Below are 14,807 nucleotides of genomic sequence, written 5' to 3' on the forward strand. Positions count from 1 at the left end.
GAGAGAACATGCAAGAACCTCCAGGTTAACAAGTAAATACACTTCGCTGGAAACAGTAGCGCCTTTAAAAGTGTTATTCGTTATTTATTATGTCTTTAAACTTAATGATTACTTGTGGACGGCACAAAAGCAGCACTGTTTTGAGTTTATTCATGTACTTTGGAAAATTGTTTCGTTGGCTTGGGATTGGAGCATAAACACTGTGTTACGGAGCACCTGGAATGTCATGAGCAAATAACTTTGTCATGAGAAAACTAGCGTGTATAAGAGTTAGACATGGTTGGACAACAGGAAGAAAACATCGATTTTACTTTTTAGATGCTGAAGTTTAGAATCGACTTTGTTTTAAAGGGGCCCACCAAAACCTGTCAACTGAAGCTGAGTAACAGAATAGCTCTTTAAATCAGATGGCAGCAAGAAATGGCCGGCCTTTGAGAAGCACAATACATGGAATACCCCCTAGACTTTCTAAATAGGACCAGATTGTAACCACATGTTAGAAATCAAATACAGTCAGAATTGGTCATGTTTTCTTGAACAAAAACAGGGCAAAGTTACAATAGAACAAAACATGAATCTGAACGAAAATAAACATGTTTTTAAATGAAAATACATCAGTTTATTAAAAAAACAAAACAAATTAATTTAAATCCTGTTGGAAAATCCAGTTTAACCTGGTATCTGTGTTTTGGAACTTGGTAGCCTGTTTCTAGCTGGTCCAACCTGGTCATTAGCTGATGCAAGTTGGACATTAGTTCAAGTTCTAGTTCAAGATGTTCTTCCAATTTAGACAAACTAATAGCCGACTTGGAGCAGCCAGTGATGATGATCAACTCATGCCTGCTACAGTCTGTGCGATTTCAGCAATATAAGATCCTTACAAATCACACTCTACGACATCTAATAAACTTTGGTACGACATGTATGTAGACTGTACGATGTTGACACTTATTGAATCGTAGGCTACGACACAAGTTAGTATAGAAGAATAAAACGTCATCGGCATGTGCTAGTGGTCAACATAGAGCAGGATTGCACTTTGGCAATTGTGGTTTTTATGTGCGCTGAAAAAAAAGAGGAGGAAGCTAAAGAGAAGAATATGGACGTGGTCATGCATGGCTAGGGAAAAGAGACCAACTTGGCATGCCAATTTATGTAAATGGAGCTTGAGATAAGTAGTTTTAAGTTTTAGCGCCATGTCGCATTGATCAATACGCCATTTCATGTTGCATTTTTATTGGCTAGTCAGTAGATGTCATAGCAGCAAACACACTGCGAGATGATCATGCTAAATTTATGACTGTCAGAAAAAATTGGTCGCAGGCTTTCTTTGGTCGCAATACAGCGACAACGACCGTCTTTGAACCTCTCTCACTGTACAACGTAGGACCACCGCTTGCTTAGGAGCCGCGATCACAAAAATCGCAACGACTGGTCATCTTTCGTCTGGTAATGTAATGTAAGCTTGTAATGTAAATCAATGAGATGTCGTTACAACAGCAGACTACTTACATAAAAATGCATATAATTATCAGTTGAAACTCGGTATCTCCAAATAATATGTCTTAGTAAGTAATGACATTTAAATGTTTACAATCAAAGCTCTGTAGTTTCATTTTGGGGGACAAAGATATAGGCTATAATTGCAATGCAATACAATTTCGATTGAGAGATGTACAAATAAACATTCCTCAAAAGTCTGTTTTACCACAACATTTCTAAACACATGTTGCTTCAGGCCAGTAAATGTTCATCTTGAAATATTATTACCATTATTCTTACTCGTACTTTATAAAAACATGAAAGATTTCACAGCAAAAAGGACTTTGACACTACAGACTTTTTTCTTCTTTTTTTTTTCAATTATACTAAAATGACATGTTTGAACTGTCAAACAAAGAGCAAAGGTATGTAGGACTCACTGTGCACATCAACATTTTGAGCTTGTTGATTATTTAGAGGCCTTAAAAATTCATGTATCAAATATGATACAGTATACTGTAAAAAAAAGTTGCTACCTTAAATTTTTAAGTCATTTAAACTAAAATTACATTAAACATACACCTTGTATAACTTCTACAAAAGTTGCAAATTGCTTAACCTATTTTGATGAGTTAAAACAATGTAAAAAAAAAAAATCTGTTCCCAAACACAGATATTTTGATGCACAATACAAGTGAGCGGTGATTAAGATCTTCATTTGTGTTTCATGGAAGAAGCCCCTATAGGGTTTGGGAAAACCTGAGGGAGTAAATTATAACAGAATTTAATTTTTGAGTGAAGTGTTCCTTTAAACTGAATTTTCCAGCAGGGCAAGCACGGTTATAGGATCAATTTAGACAAATTTTATGCTTGACATGTGTCTTTCGGCAGTAATTATATCATAAAGTGATTGCACTGATCAAGCAAAAACGAAAGAGGTTCTTACATAGATCATCTTTACAGGAAAGTAAATCTTGCACTTCGTTTCCTTGATAGTCAAGCGCTGCCCCGCCTCCATGCCTTTTCATATGAAGAGAAGGAATTCTGCCTCAGCTTTTGTCTCGAGCTGCAGGAACACACGCAATGGTCAGCATGACAAGCTCACACACCATGCAGTATATCGGACTTCTGCTGCTGGCTGCAATTCTCCTTCAAACAATAGCAGTGGCTGTAACGTTCATATACTTCAGCAACGTCTTATCGACGGTAAGGGCCGTGTACCTTCTGCGTTTTCTTGCACGTTACCTCAGAACTGTGCAAAGTTTGTCTGGCCGCCTCGTTGTGCATGTTGCGACATTGAAATGCAGTAAATAGAAGACTTTAGAGAGAACGAATGCTGTTTGCAGCCGTTCTCGGTTCGTTTGCTGAGGTTTCTGCCTGCATTTTGTTTAGTGGACAGCTGCCAACAGGTCGCTCAGTGGAGCCTAAAGTACAAGTTAAGCAACAGCAGACGACACTCAATGGCAATGTAGCCTACAGTTTATCATTTAAAAAAGTCTCTTTTGAGGGGAAAAGTTAGCATTTTATGCTTGCAACATATAACTTTTAATCATTATTATTGTATAATAAATAAAAATAAGCACAGATATTCATTTACACTAAAATATTTTCATGATTTACCACAACATTTTTTCTTTTGTCAAATGAACTTAGATAATTCATGTGGTTCAGATGACATAATATTTTGAGTTTCTGTTGATTAAACCAATCTCCTTCATTGTATTAACTCAGAGTTTTATGCTACTAGGTTACTTACTTTTTTAAGTTAAACCAACAATATTTTTTTTACAGTGTGTGCACTAGAAAAGATAATATAATTTCATGAAATTGTTATTTTATAGAATGGATAGATAAAACAAATAGCATAGGAAATGGCTTCATTTTGCATTTTATGCATGCAAAATATTTTGTCTTTTTAAAATATTAGATCTTATTTTTTATAATTTGTATACGATGATACGATTTAATTTATATATATATATATATATATAGGCCTATCTATTATTAGTTATTTCTTTGTATGCTTGAAAATATTTGCTATTTATGGATGCAAAATGATCAATAATTATGTAAATAAAGATAAGCAAATATAATTTGGCATTGTATAATAAGATCATTAAACTCGCATTAAAGTATAGGCTATTTTATAAAATTGATATTTTGCCTGATTCAAATAAAAACAACTAGGCTACATATAATATCATGTTTGCATTTTATTTATGCAAAACAAAGCTTACATATTTCATGCATATGCTAAATGCTTAATTGGGACATGAGCAGCTTTTGTAATTGGTCACCACGCTGAATATTTAGTTGTTAAAATCCTAGGTATTAAAACATGTTTTATTCACAGATGAAAGAAACCTTCTCCAAGAGCAGCGTGTCGTGTCTGATGCGCGCCAATCTCAGGACGATAAAGGGTCAGGAGCTGAACGCGGCGGAGGGGAAAGACGACCCCTGCTGGCAGGTCACGCAACAGCTACACTTTCTGATTGAAAAGGTATCCGCTTCAGAGGAGGCCCATGCAGTCATAAAGCTATAGCGTGTAGACAATGAGTCCATTTATGACTTGGATCGTTTTCCCTTTTTTAATTAATACAGGAATTTCCTTAATTTTTGTAAGATGAAACCCAATTTTCAGAAGTTATGCTGAAGAATTGGTCCATTCACAACTCTCTTTGTGAAACAAGAAATGTAATCTTTGTTTTTCCCAATGTAGGCTAATTATTTTTTTTCTCTCTTTATTTTTTTTAACAGTCAATGTCCAGCCGTTATCAGAAAGAAATCTCATCCGCCGTCAAAGGTATTTCAGAGCACACTCAGATTAAGTTTATGTGAAGGCATAAGCTACGAGTGAATTAACCGTTGGGATTTTTTACAGATGAAGTCTCGCGTGTACTTCCCTCATTGGTGATCCAAGATCAAGATGATCCTCCTCGGCCTAAGATCGCTGCGCATGTGACTGGAAGCTATACACCAGAAGCAGAGAAAGATGGAGGAGGTATGTCTTGTTCTAGCAAACACTTGATTTAGGTTTGTTGCAACTCTTTTCAGTTTCTGTATACGTGCTGAATTATTACAACAACGACTGCAGCTGATTAAAGCTTGTTTATCTCTGGGTCATAGTCCACATTCACCTTAAAAGTACATGGAGACTGACTGGATGACATCCAGATCAGATAGAAAACAACTACGCTATGCAAACATTTCACGAACAATGTTGCATCCCTGCAAATAAACATTCTTTTCATGATAGCTTCCCAGAAAGGAAGCTCATAAAACCTTTTATGTAGGTCAGAGCTCACGTCTTTAAAAAAAACAAACACAGTTTCATCATATCTCTGTGGCCATTTGCCTGAAACAAAAAGCTGGTTTATAACTTGAGCCGAGTATTTGAAACAAGCACCCCGTTCCATTCGCCCTGCCAAACGGCGAAACAATGCAGCTTTTCTGTCAAACCCCCGACCCATAATCCTTCTCTCTGGCTTGACAATGCAGGTCTACCGAACAGGAAGGTTTACGGCCAGAAGATCCAGTCGTGGGAGTCCGAAAAAGGTCTGGCTTTCCTCCAGAACGTGGAGTTGAGTGACGGAGAATTGGTGGTGCCACAGGCCGGCCTCTATTACATCTACTCCCAAACTTACTTCAGACACTCGCTCATCGAGGAAGAGCAAAGTGACCGCGAGGAAGAGGACGGCACATCGGGCGAATCGGTCCGGGGGAAACCGATGTTGCAGTACGTTTATAAAAAAGTAAGCTCGTATCCGGTGCCCATACTGCTGATGAAAAACGCCCGGACGACGTGCTGGTCACGTGACACCGAATACGGCCTGTATTCCATCTACCAAGCGGGGCTTTTTCAGCTCGGAGGAGGAGACCGGGTGTTTGTGACGGTCAGCAATGTAAGCACCATCGACATGGACGAGAAGTCCAGCTTCTTCGGAGCGTTTTTGGTCAGCTAGTGATACACAGCCTGAAAAATCGCACCTCACGGTTTGTTTTGAACTCCCAGATGAGCGACAGGACTCGGCTTGCTCGGTATTCCTACCTGAGGTTTTTTTGAACAGATGCCAAGTGCCTTAAAGCATTTGGACGCTCTTGCCGAGATGCTCCGTCTCTTGCCAAAACAGTTAACAATGATTGATGAGAGCATGGAAAGGTGCAAATATTTGGCGCTTTTTTAACATTCGGCCAGCGGATCTGATCGTAAATCAGTTCATTGGTGAAATGCGTTGGAGCTCTATCCCAGCACGTCTGCCTGGAGGGGCGACGGAAAGCGAGGGGCTTGCCAGGTCGTTTTGGAAGCGAGTCGTTTGGACGGTGCGTCTGTCCGGGCAGGAAAAAGAAGGTGCGACTTTAAGCGAGACTTTTGCGCCTGCGGAGGAGCTGCAGGCTTTTACTGTGTGCTTCTGTCCTCCTTGGACATGTGACTGCATTGCCTTTTTCAAATGTTTAAAAGACAAACTGGATATTGGGATGTAGAAATGCGGTCGGAGAGACTTGCACAATCTTTGCGTTTTACAAATCATGCCTTGATTGTATTATTGACATATTGTGATTGTCAGTTTCAGCACTATTAATGTGTTTGAATGAGTTTGCGAGTGAAGGAGTTGTTTTTATTCCATAATTCTTTCCTAAAGCATTAATCTTACATTTGCTAAATGTGAAAATCACTGTGATGGTAAATTGTCTTGTACATATTGTCTTTTGTATATACATTTACCAGCACTGAACATACACTGTGGAATGTATAGACATCTGAGAAGACACTCGAGTCTTTTCACCCTTCTGCATTTTAGTATGGTCTTTTTAGTGTTTCGGTTTTATTCTTTTTGTAACATTTAATCTGAAACAGACTGTCAGTTAAACAGTAACTATGTACGTTACAGTACACTGTGTTCTCCCCTTCTGGATATTTTTTCTTATCCAGGCCATAATCTTTCATATTAAATATGCACAGTATACATAAAAAAAAACAATCATTGGATGATTCATTTTATTATTATTATATATTATTAATTTCAAGACCATGCAACTGTATTACTTCAATTTTGTAAGTTTGTGGTGATATACAAAAAAAATATTTTATGTGTGTGCGCACAAACACGTTACAAAATATTGGTATAAAACAGTACATATTTTCATTATATATAAGGTGATTATTGTTATATCTCAAATATTTCCAACTAAATATTTGCCACTATCCACTGGAGCTATTAAATTTTCTTGGGCCATTTTTTCCCTCCAAAAACAGTTTGTTGTTATTGCAGAATGAATAAAATGTTTTATAGAAAATGTCATCAGATTTACTACAACCATTTCCCATGAACAAAGAGGTCATGAATATGCAAATTATTGAGATACACAAGGTACATTTGATCACAATAGCAAATGTTTTTTTTTTGTATTCTGCCTACTTGTGGTAAATGTTCGTAATTACAATTACTGGGCAGAGATCCAGTGCATTACTGCACCCCAGTTTGCTTGATTAGACCATTGAGGGCATTCCAGTTACCCATCTAGTGCTCTTTGGAACATGAATGATTAACAGTTATATATTTTAACCTCTAATGTTTCAGGTGCAATATAGATTGTTCAAAGGTACCGTAGTCAAGATGCCACACCAGTTGAAAACAAACAATAGCCTATATATGGATTTTACCGTGGCTGAATGAACCTAAGCAATATTTTTCCTGAGCTGGAATATGAATGACACGCCACATTAAAATTGTATGCTTAGCCCCTGTAAAATGATTTTTGCACTAGTAAAGAAGAAATAGTGTGGATCTTCCAGCTGCAAGCTAACAAAACAATGCCTTCTCCAAACTATACCCACCTTCATATGACTTCTGGTTGACTTGGTCAGGAAAAACAATATACAGTTCATTCATGAACAGCTGTATAAGTTACTTACTCGCATATGGACAACATATGTTTCATTGCAAAGACTTGGGATTGTAATACAATCTTGTAATTGTTTGCAGCACCCTTTGTTTAACATCACATGTCTGTGCAGCTGTGTTGAGCTTATTCTATTCACATTCATGTTTAGATATAAACAGTCACACTAATTAATACATTTATCATTCAAAGCCCCTTTCTAAACTTGTCAAGATGATTTATAAAATCACCTTCAGGGGAAAAAAACCTATGCAATTACTTTGATAGAGTGATTTTTGAAATGAAAAACATGAGTCGTGTTAGGTTTTTTCTTTTTTGTGGAAATATGTTACATTTATATTACAGGTATTTAAATGCCCCAAGGGAAAAAAAATAACAGTTTGGAGACAGCAAAAAACTAGCACAATCAGGACAACAACATAATTTAGACAGAAAAACCGTACATACTGCATCTGTGTGACTTGCATCTGTAGAAATGGTATCCAGCTGATGCCCTGGGTGGACCGTAATCTATGTTAAGTGATACCCAATAAATACTGCAAATGTTGTTAATGTAACTTACAAAATATATCATAAAATGTACTTTTTTTAAATTGTATTCCTTAAGTCTGTGTACAAAAACTGTTTATAAATACAACCAGTCTCTACTGATGCTGTAGGGTACCATTCATTTAACAGGTCTCATCCCCTAACCTACAAACTGAAAATCTTCCACATATGCACATAACGTGACCCACAACAATGAGGTCAGGTATATCTTGCCAAAGATCATGCCTTATAGATCACTTGTACTGAAATGGAAAGAAAAACCTTTACCAAAAGAAACTTTCGACTTCTGTTATCCAGTCTCAACGCTCCTCTAAAGGTGTGCAAGAAAATCAAAAAGAATAGTACAAATGATTTAAAGGCACAAGCTTCAGCAATAACTAGTTTAATTGATAATGTGAACTGGAACAGAATCACAGTAGCTGCCTTATCGCTGACTCTACATCAGCCCCTCGGCAGAGTGCCGCCACACTGAAAGCAAGTCGGTTTGGAATACAGGGCGATGTTAAAGGAGAATCATCTGGAACTCAGTCAAACCTCATGTCCAACGGTTCATCGAATCCTTTGTCTTCGTGCGGCCCCGTAGCCAAGAAGGAGGCCACAGGTGAGCCAGCTGCCGTGGAGACGTTAAGCATCCCGCCAGTGCTGCTACCTGTGGCGTTTCGCACTGCAATGCTGGTGACATTAATGCCCAGAGTAAGTCTTGTCTGCTCGAGCGCCTTCTCTGGCACCGCAAAGGCCTCCAGCTTCTTTTCGCCATTGGCCATGTAGGAGTTCTGGCAGCCCCTGCATATGCAGTCCAGACAGGCTTTGCGGTTGGAGTAACAGGGGCATCGTTGTCCACGGCATGTAAGAACACTTGGGTTTTGAGTTGCTCTGCCGCACTTGCAGCCCTTTTTCTCTTGCGCTTTTTTGTACACCACTTTCGTGGGGCTCCCAGGAATGAGTGCGTTAGTCAGAATCCGTTCTTTCGTCTTCTCTTTCGACTTTGGAGTGCCCTGTTTGGACTTAGTGTACGCCTTTTTGGGTCCATGGTGGTCAAGGGTCTTTTTGACAGTTTTAGCAGGCACCAGTAATGTCTTGCCCACCTTAGAAAGGCCGCCACCGTTGGGCACCGCCGCCATGTGAGGGATAGTCAGAGCAGGAGATTTAGGTTCGCACTTGACCGGAACAGGGGCGGAAGCGCCCAACGTGGGGCCGCGGATGAAGGTGGAAATGGGTAGGGGTTGAATCTTCTCGCTGTCGCTTTCCGACCGCGAGCGTTTCCGGTTGGACCGTGGCATTCTTGGTGTCACGGCGGAACAAGATATTCCCAAATGTTGCGGATTCTTCTGGGACGTCAGGTGTTGGGGCAAGAGAACTTCCTGTGGGAGCGAGGAGAGTTGTCGGGCAGAGTCAACCGAGGCAAAAGGTCCATTTAAGTTCCCCGAAGGATCAAGAGCCGACTGCAAGATAGCAGGACACTCATCCTGGGTGACGTGGTCTGGTTCTAGAGTCCTGAGCACTTCCTCTACACTCAAAAGGAGAGTCCCGCCATCATGCTTAATATCCTCGCCAAAGCCACAAATGTCCATGGTGCTGGTACAAAGCTCCTCGCCAGCAGCTGCCACTGCCTCACACACTGGGATCTCATTTGTGAAACTCTCTTGTTTCACTAGGTCGCTCCCACTCTCCACCGAGTCTGGAACACTGGCCTCTAGTGAAGGTAAACTGGCGGTCAATTCCTCCACGTTGGTCAAGCCATTGCAGTCCTGGAGACCATTCACCCCTAAAGGACTAAGGCCTTGCTCCTTGATCTCTGTCGAAGGGGACTGGACCTCGTCAGGGAGCATTTCTGAGGTTGAGGGTGTTGGGGACTGGTTAGTGAAGCTCAGGGAGAGTGACTCCTCCTCCTCCTCCTCCTGCCGGTTGTCCAATGAGAGGCCCTCATTCAACAGAGCCAGGATGTCTGGGGAACCTTCCACAGTACTTGAAATGTGCTGGGCGAGAGGAGAATCTGCGATGTACTCGCAGAGCTTTCTGTAGCAGTCCACCAAGATGCACAGCTGCTTATTCTCTTCAAACTGCTCATAGTCTTTACACCAGCTGCACGACGGTTTCATCATCATCTTTTTGCCTTTACATGATTTACAGACATAGTGCTGGCACGACGAATTGGTAGGAGCGATTGGATTTTGTAGCAAATTGCCTGAATAAAGAAAGAAAATATGTTTAGACCATGAAACAACATAACAGGTACTTGATAACACATCAATATGCGAACTACTCAAATCACAGCCTAAATAGGCTGCTTGGATGTTGTACCTTTAAAATGATCAGTTTGATCTGTAATTAGTTTTGTAGATCATGAGCAACATAATACAAGCATATATTGTATCTAATTAGATATGGTTTTGTAACATTCAAGAGAAGCCCCACATATGTGCTGATGTTAAAGGGTCATGTGATGTTGCATGATGTGGTTCATATTACATGCTCAGCATATGGTTAACTGGGGTCTCAAAGGCAAATAATACAAATGCATTGTTTTTATAAACGCAAGCACATCATGTAAACATGAATTGCTTGAAAAAAAGTAATTGATTGATATTTGTATTAATTAAAAAATATGCATGGACTATCAACAGCTGTATTAAAAAAAAAAAAAAAAAAAAAAAAGCAATGAATTGCCTACTCATTCCAAATAAAGCATTACTACAAACAGGGTTCCACACCTTTTGACCAATGAATTTTGGACTACAATCAATTTGTTATTTGCAATTACAAAGTGCATTTGTAGCTAATAAAGTATACAAAATTATTATAAATTATAAATAATGATATGCACGCCAGGAAATATTACAAAAATAACACACACAAAAAAATATATATATTTATAATATTTAAACCCTGTGAAGAAGGAATCTAAAATGTTGGAAAATCTGAATTGTTTCAAGCAGCCAGTTTTATCTGACTGAGCAGGCAAGGCATTACTATTCAACCACCATGCAACTATAAACACACAGCCTGTATGCACTGATGTGTGTCTAAATGCCCAGGCTCCAGTTGTCATTGTAGGTCAGGAATTTGTGGACTCAGTGGGGGTGTGTCATGGTCGGTGGGGCTTCGAGAGCAGCTATAAAGCATGCAGCGATAAAGCAGAAGTGATCATGCAAGCGTGCAGTGATGAAGCAGAATAAACGGGCTCTCACCACACACAAGGCAGGCGAGAGACTGTCTGAAAAAAGGCAAGAGCTTATAGATTTCCGCCAAAGCCTGGGGGTCCCGGGGATCGCACTGCAGCACCGACCGACAAGCTGACACGTAGAGAGTGGTCGCATTCACCGGGTTCATCTCAGCAGTGTCGTGCTAGACAGATCCAGTTCGGGGAGGAAAAAAAAAAGAAAAGGAGCGACAGTACAAGGCTTCAGTCCCGCCAGCAGCCCACGTATCATCAATGTCGATGAACCTGCGCGTGCAATTCCGTCGAGTGTGAAATGCAAGGGAGATTTCAGCAGATATGCTTGTCTTTACATCGCATGCATTAAAACCACTCCATCTTAACGTTTGCCCCTCTTCCACGGCACGAAATACGGCCAAATCCTCATCGTCATCGGATAAAAGCACATTCACGTTGATCCGATTGAAAACACATTCAGCGATGCATGTGCACGATTTTTTGCATCTTTTTTTTTAATGCAACAACAACACACGGGTGGCGCTCTTCACCCTACCGGGCCTCCAATTACCACCAAATTCAAACAGAGCGCAGATTGCTTCCTTGTCTTATCCTGGATGAATGCAGTCCTTATTCGCGGTGTTATTCCATATGTTTATTTATTATTCTTGACGTGCACATACGTGATTAGCCTCGGATCATAGTGGTAACACACAAGCACCGTCACTCTTGTTATTGTCCGCCGCTCTTCATGGCGCTGCCGCTGCAAAAAAATAAAACAGGCCGCTTTTTTGTGCACCCAGTCTTTCAGTGCGTTAGGGTGCCAGATATTAACCGTGCTTACTTGCGAAGTAATTTCAGGTCTGGTGTAACAAAGCGCCGTGAGTTAAGTGCCCGTTTGATGTCAGTGTGAGCTGCGCCTCAGGAACAAAAACAGGCCGCTTCGCTTCTTTTTAGGATTTATCCTGCCGTTTTCCTTTCGTTTGAGTGCGTCGTAAGTGTTAAGCGTGATAAATACGCAAATTTAATATCCACTCCATATGCACAAATCATTCTTTGGAGAAAAACGTATAGATATATATTCAGTAGCGATATTGAAATGTATGTGTATTTGAAACGGCTTCTCCCCTCCCTTCCTCTCCGCATTAGAACAAGGAGGGGGCGCTGCTGTCCACATCTCGCGAGAACATATCAAAGAACGGCTATGGGAGAGGGACGCTGCCGTGATAATCTCGCGATACTTTTCCCGGCTTGTGAGGCTGTCGCGTTTAACTCGCGAGAAGAGAACTCAAACTAGTGTGGGCGACTGGTTCCCTTGGTTACATAAACGTTACGATGTGATGTGGGGCGTGGCCCCTCAAGAGTAAAGATGTCCAATGGTTAACAGAGGCAGAAGAAACAACAATAAATATAACAAATAATCAGTAATCCAGACACATTATTAAAACAGCAGTCAAATTACCAGATTATATATTACACACACAAGTCAATTATTTTATCCACTTTCTCTCTGAATTGTAAGACGAGACAATTTAATTACAGTAAAGTTTTAATGTAATAAAATATAAAAGGCACGTCACTGCTTATCTAATCAGGTTCAAAAGGTTATTACAAATGTATTACAATGGCATTAGACTATTTTAACTAAACTTTAAAATATATTTATATATAATATTATTAGAAACAACAATAAGAATATATTTTTAATTTCTTTAAATATTTGTAATAAAAAACTCACACTTTGTTGTTCTGGTTGAAAATCTTCACACCCTGATAGCAATCAATCATAGAAGTTGTCTATCTATCTATCTATCTATCTATCTATCTATCTATCTATCTATCTATCTATCTATCTATCTATCTATCTATCTATATATATATATATATATATATATATTTTTTTTTTTATTATTATTAAACAAAGTACCTATATCGTCTGTGGAAGTCTCAGGACCAAAAAGTGTTCAATCATTGCATCTGGTCCGAATGCAATAATACGTTGTCTTACTTGCCTGTCAACGTATGCATTTCCATTCCTCCGAGCACCCTGCTCGCGCAGACATCACACGTCATGATCAGACAGTCACCGAGTGCCGCAAATGACAAGAGCCACCTTTTACAGTTCCTCCTGAACCAAAACAACAGCTTATGCTGCGTTTAACGCCATGCATGTCATAAACCGTAATTTAGAGACGGCAACCCGTGACATTCTACTTAGGGCTGTTCACGTCCTCAGACTCGGATTTATGCGTCAACACTATCAACGTCGAAATTAATCTGCAACAGTCAGGTGGTACAACTAGAGCGTTGTAAAGTGAAAAGTGAAAGTGACATATGAAGGCGAAGTATTGTAACCCATACTTGGAATTTGTCCACTGGATTTAACTCATTACGCACCAATTTGTTTGTTGTTAGGATTACGAAAAGTTTTAAATGTTACATTTTTAGGCTGGTCTGCCTCAGTGGTCTAACAGCGCTCGTCACTGTCAGAATGAGTGAGATGGCCAATCGAAGGCGTGGCTTAACTGTTAGTGTGAATTCCAACACTAGTGCATGGTAAGATGTAAGTAGCTAAACATTTCATATTTGACCACTGTTTTACGATTAAAACGTTCAGCACCGCCAGTGATGCAAACTACAACATTATGAAATATCACTGTTTTAAATTAAAAATATGCCATTATTTAACTGAATTTGACGTGACAAGAAACGTTTTGAATTTTTACATATTAGACACACGAATTAGAATGAATGGGTGCATATTTTAAAAATCAGTATTTGCAAATATTTCAATTCATAATAGACCTGGAACTTTTACCGTTCTTATTTCTTAAATCCTCTTTAATTATTTAATTCCTTTAAATAAACCAAAAGACCAATACCCCCCACGCAAAAAACAAAACAAAAACCTTGGTCTCCCCCAATGTTCAAGACATGGTTATGTCCTTGGTGAACACACACACCCGGAGCAGTGGGCAGCCACTTTTTGCTGTGGCACCCAGAGAGCGATTGGGGGTTAGGTGCTTTGCAAGGGACCTCAGTCATTTCCTGCCAGTATTGAGAATCAAACCCACAACCTTCAGGTTACAAGTCTGACTCTCTAACCATTAGGCCACAGCTGCCCCAATACTGGGATTTGAACTCAGGTCTCTAAGGTTAAAAAATTCAACAATTTATCTCCCGAGCCACATTATTGTAATGTTATGTGCTTTGAGACGAAGTAATTTAACGCTGTCACTTATGACACTTTACCGGTGCGTTCATGTGTTTTGGAGGAGGCGTGGCTTTGGAGAACACTCTGAAGTGAAGGTGGGATCTTATGCTTTCAAACCTAGCTTGCTATTGCTAGACGCTCCGAAATTGCCTACCCAACCTTTAAAGGTACACTATAACGTTTGGCGCTTTAGTGGTTAAACAAAACTTTATGCGTTTTTCGGAAGAACACTGTAGCCGGGGATACTCTGCAGTGGTTGGTGTCCCGCTTGGGCTAAAATAGTCTGAATATAAACACTTATTATAGGCGTACTGTAGTGAGTCGTAAGACACAAAAACACGGTTTGGAAGATGGATTCATGATGTACTCACTCATTACATAACTTTTGTAGTTCTCAAAAAAAAAAAACAGTGCATCTTTATTAACTCTTTCCCCAGCATTGGCGCAATTTTGTCATTTATGAGACAACGCTTCACATCGGCTTTCCGTTTTCAGTTATATGGTAGG

The 14,807-nt window shown here is 39.7% G+C and overlaps 2 protein-coding genes across 2 annotated transcripts; one reads left to right on the forward strand and one right to left on the reverse strand.

Moving 5' to 3' along the window:
- Positions 1 to 2,506: 2,506 nt before the first annotated feature.
- tnfsf10 (TNF superfamily member 10) lies at positions 2,507 to 6,485 on the forward strand. The gene is made up of 5 exons (XM_056249136.1): positions 2,507 to 2,688; positions 3,836 to 3,982; positions 4,240 to 4,285; positions 4,364 to 4,483; positions 4,981 to 6,485. Exons 1-5 carry the CDS (start codon positions 2,566 to 2,568, stop codon positions 5,442 to 5,444), a joined length of 900 nt encoding a protein of 299 aa, XP_056105111.1. The 5' UTR covers positions 2,507 to 2,565; the 3' UTR covers positions 5,445 to 6,485.
- A 282-nt stretch (positions 6,486 to 6,767) lies between these two features.
- msl2b (MSL complex subunit 2b) lies at positions 6,768 to 12,251 on the reverse strand. The gene is made up of 2 exons (XM_056249128.1): positions 11,121 to 12,251; positions 6,768 to 10,117 (listed from the first exon to the last, which is right to left on the reverse strand). Exons 1-2 carry the CDS (start codon positions 11,260 to 11,262, stop codon positions 8,457 to 8,459), a joined length of 1,803 nt encoding a protein of 600 aa, XP_056105103.1. The 5' UTR covers positions 11,263 to 12,251; the 3' UTR covers positions 6,768 to 8,456.
- Positions 12,252 to 14,807: the final 2,556 nt, after the last annotated feature.

This window comes from Rhinichthys klamathensis, unplaced genomic scaffold, assembly GCF_029890125.1.
Source record: "Rhinichthys klamathensis goyatoka isolate OS25496 unplaced genomic scaffold, OSU_Roscu_1.1 h1tg000059l_1, whole genome shotgun sequence".
In the NCBI taxonomy this organism is placed as follows: domain Eukaryota; kingdom Metazoa; phylum Chordata; class Actinopteri; order Cypriniformes; family Leuciscidae; genus Rhinichthys; species Rhinichthys klamathensis.